At 47.7% G+C, this 11,424-nt stretch overlaps 1 protein-coding gene across 1 annotated transcript in view; it reads right to left on the reverse strand.

Annotated features, from left to right (window-relative positions):
* SDC2 (syndecan 2) overlaps positions 1-5,737 on the reverse strand; it is a 121,855-nt gene extending 116,118 nt beyond the window's left edge. Inside the window, exon 1 of the mRNA XM_061123719.1 lies at positions 5,214-5,737. Within this exon, the coding sequence (XP_060979702.1) occupies positions 5,214-5,273 (60 nt within the window). The 5' untranslated portion in view covers positions 5,274-5,737. The remainder of the gene's footprint in view (positions 1-5,213) is intronic.
* Positions 5,738-11,424: the final 5,687 nt, after the last annotated feature.

Here is an 11,424-nt window from a genome sequence, read left to right on the forward strand (position 1 = left end):
CACATACATATGTATTTTTTTAAGGACTCAAATATTTAGTATCTTGTCCAAGTCCTAACAGGAAGTAAGCAGCAAAGTGCCAACATCTCCCTGCCCCAAGCCCTTTGTCTATCTTGGTCCTCGGGGTGACAGGTTCTCACCTGGGGGGAGTTTCAGGACTAATACAAAACAGCATGTAAGAAGGGGTAAAGTGTATGACTGGACCTGTGGTTACCAACTGTGGCTACTTTATTAGCATCATTTGAGATGCTTCATAAAAATACAGATTACCCGCCCCCTTTTAGGCTTCTGATTGTTAGAAGGCCCTGAAATCTTTATTTTTTACATACTTCCAGTGATCTGTATTGTCAGTCTGCCGTACTATTTACAGAAAGAGAAAAACAGGGCTAGATCAATCATAAAAGGCTCCCTGGGAGTGTGGATATGAATCAACAGAATTCAAAAGGAGAAACACTGAAGAGGTGGCCATGTCCAGGGAGCATTCATGAAAGTGAGGCCAGTGGGTGAGGGTGGGGAGACGTGATGGAGAGTGATGGGGGTCGGGGAGGTGGTTAACTGTGCCTTGCGCTGTGCTAACTGGCTTCAGTCACGTCCGACTCTTTGCGACCCTATGGACTGTAGCCCACCAGGCTCCTCTGTCCATGGGATATTCCAGGCAAGAATACTACAGTAGGTTGCTATGCCCTCCTCCAGGGGAGCTTTCCAACCCAGGGATCAAACCCATGCCTCTTATGTCTCCTGCATTGGCAGGCAGATTCTTTACCACTAGCACCACCTGAAAAAGCAGAGGTATTCAGACTCCACACCAGGGTAAAAAGGGAAACACAAAGTGGTACAGGATAAATCAAAAAGCAGGTGTTGTTTGGTTTATCCTGTAAATAAATACAGCAGGATAAATGTTTGGGCTAGGAAGGGCGCCGACATGGCTGCTAACATGGGAAACATGTTAGCTTGTTCAGTTGCTAAGTCATGTCTGACTCTTTGCAATCCCACAGACTGTAGCCTGCCAGGCTCCTCTGTCCATGGGATTCTCCAGGCAAGAATACTGGAGTGGGTTGCCATTTCCTCCTCCAGGGGATCTTCCTGACCCAGGGATCGAGCTGGAGTCTCCTGCACTGGCAGGTAGATTCTTTACCACTGAGCCACCAGGTCAGCTTTACATGTTCGCAAGGCCGCAACAAAGAAAAACGCGAAAAAGAATGCTACCTCGATCACCAAAATATGAGCTCCAAGAAGACAGAGAGGCTGTCTGGCTTGCTCACGCCTTTACGCTGAGCACTTAGTAGATGCTGAATAAATATCATGGAATGAACAACATGTCGGTGCGGCAGTGGTCAACTGGTCACAAAATCAACAACTACGAATACGTCAGGGACCTGACTTCAAGACTCAAATCTGAAAGTCTAGAATTAAGATGAGGGTACTGGCAGAGGCGACTAAAAAAGATGGCTTGTTTTCTGCAAAAACAAGCTACTTCTTCATTACTTCTTGCTTTTCTCTAAAACTTTCTTTGGCTTCTGGTACATGAAAGCATCAGGTGGTTGTGAAATACAGGAATGTACCTTCAACAGTGGCAGGAACAGCAGGTCTTCTGTCTTAGGAAGAAGAAAACGATGGGCAAGATCTTCTGGTTTGATTTTTGGCAATGGAGGAGAGACAATCTCATGAGAATCTAAACTCAGATGACATTCCTCTTGTGACCCAAGATCCCTGCCAGCAGACAGGCCGATAGCACAGTGACTTAACCGGACCCCCTATAAACCTTAATGACAGAGCTGGCCAGGCTCTGTGTGGTTAGGTCAACCTTGGGTTTTGCCAACTTGCATAGGTAGACTCCTGGCCCTTTAAGTTGGCCAGTGAGGTCACTGGGGGGGCTTCTGGACACTTGAGGACTAGTTCTACCCAGGAAAAAAAAACTAGATGATCTTTTGAAATCCTTTCCAAACTAGTGATTATTCAAGATGCCACGTGTGTAATCATGTTATGCAGTCCCTCAAATGGCAAGCACCATCAAAATTACATGTTCCAGGTCCCAGAAGTAGGAGTTGGAGGGTGTACTCAAATTCCTCTGGACACCCATTCTTCCACAGGCCTGATCTTAATAAGATCTTTGCTTTCTAAGAGACATCTACCTACTGCTAAACTCCATCTAACAGAGAAAGAGCCCTTGTTCCTCTAAGATTCCCTAGCAAGTATAATTAGCTACATTACTAGAGCAGCCAAAATTTATTTTTTCAAGGAACTGCAAAAGGTTATATGGTTCCAATTTAATTTTTCCTTCGAATGCAAACTTTCCAATGCCTGCCTTTCATAATACATGAGAGGTAATGCAAGGGTCCAAATGATTTGACAGTTTCTTTTAATTTACACACATCTAAGCATGGGTATAAAATTCCACTAGTTCAAAACACTTCCTTTTCTTAAACATACCTCCAGTTCAAATTACGTGTTTATAGCAGTCTGCAATGCATTATTTCTAAAGATAAACAATCATGTAAAAAATTGATAGAAAAACAGCAGCATATCACTACTGCCACACTCCGTCAGTCTTTCCCCTCGCATGGTCAGTGGGAAGTATAAATGCATGGCCACGACCAGGCTCTCCCGGCTGTCTCCAGCATGCAGAAACCAAGGACCACTGGTTCCTTTCCACAGACATATAGCCTTGAGCCTTAGTTGCTGAGAATCTCCTTTTCTTTTCCCCCTTGAACTTGGTATAAAACTCAAGGATGCACTAACTGCAGACACTTTTCATTACAAAAAAAGAGAGGCTCTGAGTTCAGATGATCACTATTTCTGACTCCTGGGAAGCAGTTGCAGTTCTCCCATTAAAATGCAAAGTACTGGAAATAATGTACTAGAATGGCTAAAATGTTGAAAAATGAAGTCTTTCATTTATGCAGCTACACTTGCAACAAATAGAGACTGAAAAGTAATTTAAATGAACTACTGGCCTTCCTGGGCCTTGAAACAGCTGCTTTTGAGAAAAATTGCCTCCCTCACAAAGACACTCTGCTACAGTCTTCATTCATGCTACAGTTGACATTTTAAAAATCTCTAATCACCCTTTTGAATGATATTCCAATTCCTGAAAATGGTATCTACAACAGTGAAACACCTCATTTGGAAAGCATCCAATTCTGGTTGGAAATGAGAAATACTAGAACCCCAAAGATATAGAGTTGGGGCAGGGGGGAGGGTGTCACGGGAGAAGACAGCTATAGTTCAGCCAAAAAGCTTCCTTATGAATCACTGTTGGATTTAAGAAAAAACCCAAGGAGACATTCTTCCTGTAGAATCTTCGAATAGTAACACTTTCTAGCAAATCCCCAAACCGGACTCAGCAAAAAGGGACCTCCTTAGCCCAGCACATCTTTTTAGGCAGGCTTCGCCAGAAAACCTTTAGATAGTTTTCCCTTTGCCCTGTTTTGCAACAAGAAGAGCAATATGCTTTTCTGAAATAAACAGAGAATCTGTCTCTTTTGGTGTGCAAAGAGCCAAAGTTCATAACTGGCTGGGAGATTACCAATCCCAACGGATAAAAACGATCGTTTGCCAAAGAGAAATGCCATTAAGGCTCGGCGTTCTACAGCCAGCCGGAGCACCCGAATTTTCATGTGTTCAGGCTACGCTCTCCAGTCTCGCGGAGCGTTTGGGGACCTGCTAGCACACCCAGAGCCCCTCCGCACAGATGATCAAGGCCACATGGGCTGCTCGGTGCCAAAGGTTTCCCAATCCTAAATCGTATCAATTTAAAAGTAAAAAAAAAAAAAAGGAGGAGTGGGGAGAGAAGGGAAGAATAACACGCCAAAGGCGAGGGGGCGGGGGGGGGGGGGGTGGGGACGCACAAAACCACCCCTAAAGATGACATGATTTGTCTTGGAAGAGACGGTCCAGTTTATCAGAAATGGACACGTTCCTAAGTAGCCAAGGGGGGAGGTATGGGGAACGAAATGGGGGTAGAAACAGCTGTCCTCCCTACCCGAGGCCCCGGACCGCGTTGAGGCTGCAGACCCGCTCGCGGGTGTCGGGGTCCCACCCAGCCCGACAAAGCTCGGGGCGCCCAGGTAGGGGCCGCCAGGCACAAGGGCAAGCCCAGGAGGCATTTCCCTGTAGAGGGCGCTCACTGGGCGTCGTAGGGAAACCAGCTCCAACCCTCGAGCCAGAGGAGGGGAAACCCAGTTCCCACCACCGAGGCCGGGAAGGGAGGCTGTGTTGCCCGCGGCCGGCCCGGCCGGAGAAGAGACTCCCCCGGGTCTGGGGGCACCCCGGCCGGGATCCGCGAGGGCGAGCGCGGCAGGCTGGAAGCTTCGGGCTCCGAGCGGCCAGGCGACCCGAAGCCGAACGCAGTGCCACCCGCACCCCGTGTCGCCCAGCTGCCGCGCTCGAACGCGATCCATACAGAGATGCCCTCCCGCCCCTGATGGCCAGCGAGCCCCCTCGACCCTTAAGCAGGACGGGTCGCCGGGACTGGGAGTCCAGGGTCCGCACTCCGGCATTTTCGGGCGCATTTTCCACGCACTCCCCCCGCCCCCGCCAGCAGGACCCAGGACTGCGCGCCTCCGCGGGTCGCGTTACCCCGTAGTGTCTGCTCCCTCGCCCCAGCCACTGCGAACATGAAACAAAAGAACTTTTAGCAAACTTTCCTCTCCGGACATTTCGCGGGTTTCTTAAAAAGCTTAGCCCTATCTTCCCAGAACCTGCATTCAATCCAGTAAGGAAGCTGGCGTGGGGGGCGGGGGCCGCGGGGGGAGGGTGCACGGAGGAAGGGACCCCCAAAGTTTGCAGGCCATCCTCGGGTCTCGGGGAGCGCGCGGAGGGGACCAGTTCCCTCGAAGCCCTATGCACTCTTCCTCTCTCCCCCCTTCCCCATCGGTCCTTCTCGGCCACGCAGCAAGACCCTCGGGAGGGCGAATAAGTTGGACGTCTTCAGGGGCCTCTGCGGTTCGACAAAAGGGCAATACCTTCGCTCTCACCCCGGGGGACCTCGGGGTAACTTCGGCGAGAGGCGCTTTTCTGCGGGAAGGGAAAGGGGAGAAAGCGTGAGGCGCATTTGTCCTGGATCCCCGGGGGATCCCCAGAGATGTGTCTGGCAGCCGGGGGTTGGGGGGCATCCCCCAGGGGGCGCTCCCCGATTCCCCGCGGGGTCTGCGGACTCCACTCGGCCTCCGCACCCTAAACGGCGCGCGCGCCCCCCGCCCGGCCCAACTCACCGACTCGGCGGACACGCAGGCCACCAAGACCCAGGTGAGCAGGATCCAAGCGCGCCGCATATTCCTCCGGGACCGGTGGCTCCCAGCCGCCCACTTGCAACGAGGGAGAAAATGAAGCTTCTCGCCCAGCGCCCGGCGCTGCCCGCGCAGAACGATCCGGAGCAGAGGTGCCGCAGCGACCGCGGTTCGGGGGGCTCGGGGGGGCTCGGGGGGCTCGGGGCTCCGGAGCGCCCGCTTCCTCCGGCTGCGCCCCGGGACCGCGGCGCCTTCTCACTTGTTGGCTCCTCCACTCCCGAGGCCGGATTGTGGCTCCGGGGCGGGAGGCGGCTCTCGGAGGCTCTTGTTGCTCTGCTGTGGTTTTACTCCTCCGCGGACTCCTTCCCTGTGTCGCTGCTCCGTTTCTGATTTTTTTGAGGAATAAATTAGATGGCTTGGAATGTAGCTGCAGCTGAAGTTTGGGGGCAGAGCGGCGGGGGCGCGCGATCTGCGCGGCTGGAGCTCCGGGAGTATCTGGAGAGGAGCGCGTCCGAGCCGGGCTAGTGGCTCCGCCGCGGCGCCCCTCCTCCGCCTCCTCCTCCTCCTCCCGCGCCGCCGCCTCCCTCCCCGGGTCCTCCTCCTCCTCCTCCTCCCCCCCTCCTCCACCCGCTCCCTCCCTCCTCCCTCCCCAGCCGGCTTCTCCTGACTCCTCCGGGCCGCCCGAGGAGAGGAGGCGGCAGTGTGACTCCCAGCGAAACCCGGGAGAAATTCCTCCAGGATTACGCCCGGATTGGCAGCTCCGGGGACCAGTGGCCACAGGCGGCTCCGCGCCGCGGCTGCGCTGGGTCGGCTCGTCCTCAGTCCGTGCTCCAGCCCTCTGCCTCGCCTTCATTCTCCGGCTTCTTTCTCCGCTAGCCTCTCCCTCCTTTTCCTCTCTCCTCCGTACTCCTTCTTCTCTATTTCCTTTTCACTTGCACTTTTCTGGAAGAAAGATCGATGAAAAACGAGATATGTATTTATTAATAGCTTTTCTGCCTGCGAGAATTGGACTAGCGATAAGAAACTGCTTTGAGAGTTGGGGGGGGGCGGGGGTTGGGGGGGACACGAAGTTTACAGATGCCTGCAAGCAGTGTGAAGTGTTCCTAAGTCTCCAGTTCATGAAAATTGTATTTAAAAGAGAAGACAGTCAATGTAGTAAACGTATATTGAGTATTTCCCACTCTCCCTAACCACCCTCCCCCGAAAAAGGAAGTGGAGGAATACTCCCATAAATTAAAAATGCAACACTTTCAAAGCTTATAATTTCAACTAAAGACTTAAATACCATTTTCCCTCACACAGTTTAAGCCCCTAAGGTATTTTATAGGCTCCATTTCAGCACAGAAATAGGAAGCTACAAATAGGGCAATTTGATGAGAATTGGATGGAGACCTTGAATAATTACCGATTTAAAAGAACTTTAAAGGAAAGAGGGATTAAGTAATTTCTAGTTTGCAAAAAATGATGTTATTTCATGAATGGAAGTAATCGATCTGAAATATTTTGTTAAGTCTTTTTTTCAATTCCGAGTCTATAGTACACTATACAACATGGCTATTCCTATTTCTAGCATTATTTTTCTCTCTGACTTCTGAAGTGAATGAATTATGGAGCCATTCTGCTCCTAGAATGCCTGCTCTAGGAAACCAGGGAACTTTCTGTCTTGTTCACCACTGTATTCTCATTCCTGCTTCATAAAATACGCAATAAATATTTCTTGGATAAACTTTGATCTAAAACTGCAAAAGTATCTGCCTGCAGTGCGGGAGACACAAGAAATGTGTGTTCCATCCCTGGGTGGGGAAGATCCCTTGGAAGAGGAAATGGCAATCCACTCCAGTATTCTTGCCTGAAAAAATCTGTGGACAGAGGAGCCTGGCAGGCTACAATCCAAAGGGTAACAAAGAGTCAGACACGACTGAGCACATACAGATACTAGACGGTGAAAAATTTTGAACTTGGGATAAATTAGATTCATACTCTAAGTGAGAATTACAATGTCCTAGTTACCTTTCATGTAAGAAATCTCAGAGAAAGAAATTTAGAGAACTGGAGGAAACATTAAGAGAACTGAGTCTGAGATGTCCACTTCTGTGGTTTAAAAGTCCCAACTACCAGGCTGCAAACAGGCAAATCTAAGGTGTTGGCAGCCAAGAGGTAATTTGGAAAAATGGAAGAGTGGGCAGAAAAGAAAAATATCAGGAGACTGGGAGTTATAACATCAGATGTTTCTGATTCCACAGAAATTGAGCTGGTACCTGTGGATCAATGTGGGTCTGGGTCTTGTTTGGTTTTGGAGAGAATGAACTATGACAATGTTTTTAAGATGGATTCTTTGTGGCTTGAACACGGCTGAACGTGGCCATTCCTACTTCTGCAGGGCTGCCAGTCCAAGGGCCACTGTCATCCTGTAACCTGGATGAAAGTATTCTTAGCTCCCCTCACCAACCCCCCGTATCCCATCCCCTCCCACCCCCACTTCCACCACCCTCCCACCCCCCATCCCCGCCTCCCCTGCAGAAAAGGGTCTGGCTAAACATGCAGAGTCAGCAGCTTCCAAGTAGGGAGAGTCAAACCCCAGTCTCTGGGTTTCAGAACCTGTGGGTTCCATAGAATTCATCCATAGGTTGAAGAATTTCTTGAGATGGGGAGACTTCTGAAATGAGTTTCCAAAGGACAATGAACAATATAAATGTCATCTCTACTCCCAAAAGAGACCCAGTCTGCTCTCCAGGCTTTGGGCAAGGCCACTCCCTCCATCTCCCCAACAGTTAAGAACCCATCAAATAAACTAGAATTTTAGTGAAAGGGGAAAAAGCTCTTCTCCACTGGCTTTCACAGCTATTGCTGTTTATTGGGTCATCCACCTAATGAGCATGGAGACTGCTCTCTGTTTCAGCTTAGGCAGACTGGTAAAAATGAATTAGCAGATGCATCTGTGAAAGGAATGCATCTATGCACCTGATGACATACCCCAAATCTCTTGGCATTTTTGAGACTCTCAGTGACTTGGTATTTTTTTTAATAAATCGTCTGTAGGAGAATTTATGTAATAAGGAGATGGTACTGTTTTATGGTTTTTCCAGTAGTCATGTATGGATGTGACAGTTGGACCATAAAGAAGGCTTAGCACCAAAGAATTGAGGCTTTCAAATTGTGGTGCTGGAGAACACTCTTGAGAGTCCCTTGGACTGCAAGGAGATCAAACCAGTCAATCCTAAAGGAAGTCAACCCTGAACATTCATTCGAAGGACTGATGCTGAAGCTCCAATACTTTGGCCACCTGATGCAAAGAGCTGACTCATTGGAAAAGACCCTGATGCTGGGAAAGACTGAGGCTAAAAGGAGAAGGGAGTGACAGAGGATGAGATGGTTAGATAGCATCACTGACTCAATGGACATGAATTTGAGCAAACTCCAGGAGATAGTGCAGGACAGGGAAGACTGGCACGCTGCAGTCCATGGAGTTGCAAAGAGTCGGGCACAATGTAGTGACTGAAAGACAACAACTATTTTGAGAGTCACATAATATCAGGTATATGATAACAAATACCCAAGACTTGGTGCTTAAGTGTATGAACAGGTGTGGCCAAAAGGATAATCCGATCATGGGAAAATTGCAGACTGTGAAAGCACTTACACAAGAGCTGGGTACAAAAAAATTAGCCCGGCTGAGTGGGAGTGGGGTTGTCCCCAGTGTTAGACACATGTCTAAACTTGAAAATGGTGAAGACCTGTGTCTTAGTCTATTTGAGCTGCTGTAAAAAAAATGTCATAGACTAGGAGGCTTATAGACAACAAAAATTTATTTCTCACAGTTCTGGAAGCTGGAAGTCCAAGTTCAAGGCGCTGGCAGCTGCGGTGTCTGGTGAGAAGAGCCTTCCTGGTTTAGAGACAGTTGTCTTTCCACTGAGTCCTCATGTAGTAGCAGAGGTGTGAGACTTTTCTGGAGCCTCTTGTAAGGGTGCAAGTCCTACCCATGCGAGCTATGCTCTCATTACCCAAGCACCTCCCCAAAAGCCCCACCACCTAGTACCATCACCTTGGAGATAAGGATTTCTTTGAAAGTGAAATTTGCTCAGTCCAACTCTTTGTGACCCCATGGACTGTAGCTTGCCAGGCTTCTCTGTCCATGGAATTTTCCAGGTAAGAATACTGGAGCGGGTAGCCATTCCCTTCTCCAGAGGATTTTCCCGACCCAGGGATTGAACACGGGTCTCCTGCATTGCAAGCAAATTCTTTGCCGTCTGAGCCGTCAGGGAAGCACATATGGTGGGACACGATCGCTCAATCTATGAGTTTGACTATCACTACAGATAGTCACCTATCTGTGCTTTTACCTAGTTGAAATTTTTTTAAACTGATAACAGACTAAAATTCAGTAGAATTTGGTGGACTGTATCAAATACAGTATGTCTAGCTTGCTACTAGAGTCAGAGGCTCCTCTCTAACCTATGTTTTCAAGTCCTTATTTCAGGACTGTACTTTGAGAGGCACAGCAAATACAATAGCAAAACCAATCACTTTTCAAATAGCTTCACTGATTGCTAAAAATAAATGCCCTTTCTCAAGAATCTCTAAAGAAAATATAACAAATGAACAGAATGTAGAGACTAAGATTCAGAAACATAAAAAATAAAAATGAGAAGTTATTTTGTATCTATGCATCCTATGATAACTGTGGACTAGCAGGTGCTATGTTCCAGGGTGAACTGTCAGAGCAGGAAACTGCAGAGGGAAAAAAAAATGCCACCTGGTTGTTCTTCCACTCAACATCCCCTGGAATGTTCCCAAGGCTCTGGGTTAGACATCCATTTAGTAGCATCAGCCCTGACTAAATTCACTCAGAACCTGAGACTGTGACGAAATCTAGCCAGCCAGATATTACCAGTGCTAATAATGGCAATTGAGTGGAGGCCGTGATGAAAATCTACAGGCCATCCAAGAAAATCTATTCTTAGCCTCAGTCTTCACATTGCTCTTGCCGTTCACCTCTGTCAAGACTTTGCCAGGGATGTTGGCTGATTTGAGTTTCATAATCTGAGTCTGTGCTAATGTTGAGCAAAATTGTCACATTTTGGGCAGCAGGACACAGACAGGAAAGTCAAAATCATAGAGTACATAAATTATCCCTGAATAACACAGAAGGCAAAACACTCTTTTTGGCTTCCCTAACAGAATGGCATGGTTCTTGAAAGACTGGCAGAACTTGACATCCATTCATTTGATAAATATACGTGGGTCACCTGCACATGCCTGGTCCTCGTGGGGTAGGCACATGAATTTTCTCAAAATATGTTACAGTAACACATTTTAAACTGAGAGTTGTCCTTGAGTCACAAGCCTGTCACTAAGGTCAATGTCAAATTTCATCCTAAAATCAGATATGAAAATTTAAAGAAAACATTATTTATAGAATATATCATTCTTGGGCATCAAGCAACATTTTCCTAAGAGCTATATATGTGAAATTAGAAAGGTTCCATTAAGGTATCTTCAAATTATTTGCACTGCACTTGTATTCCAATTGGACAGGAATATCTAATCTTGGTTGATCTGATGTAAAATGGTATTCCTCCTGTTACTACTGTCTGCATAGACTATTACTTTAATGGCAGCAAGCCCTCCCACCCCACTCCCCCCACTATTCTTAGAGATCCATCTTCTCCAAGACCCTGGAGGGGAACCCTACATACTATAAACTAAAAAGCCCACATCCCCTTGCTCACAATTATGCAGACCGGGGCTAGATATTAGGGGAGGCAATTTATTAGCGGGCAAAATTCACCCTTCAGATCATTTAAACTAGGGAACTTAGAGTCTAACTCAATTGTACATTGCCCTGGGAGTTGTCCAAAACCAGTAAGGCTTTTTATGTGCTGAAATAGAAGGGGCTGATCTGCAGGAGAAAGAATAAAGCACGTGGACAGAGAAGAGAGAATCAGAAATAGAGAACACACGACTCCAGAATAATGGAATATTGTTGATTTTTTTTTCCAGTTCCTTTCCCAGCCTCTTTTGAGATCCAAATCAACTCGATTCCTTTGGGATCTACAAAGTACTCTGGTAAAGTCAAGCCTTTAAGGTGAAGTCCTCATTTTTCCTTAGCTAGTTTTAGAGGATTTCTGTTCCTGGTAAATAAGATGATCCCAGACAAAGACAGAGCTGAAAATGAGGTAGAGTTTTGACTATGTTT

Source organism: Dama dama, chromosome 21 (genome assembly GCF_033118175.1).
Source record: "Dama dama isolate Ldn47 chromosome 21, ASM3311817v1, whole genome shotgun sequence".
In the NCBI taxonomy this organism is placed as follows: Eukaryota; Metazoa; Chordata; class Mammalia; order Artiodactyla; family Cervidae; genus Dama; species Dama dama.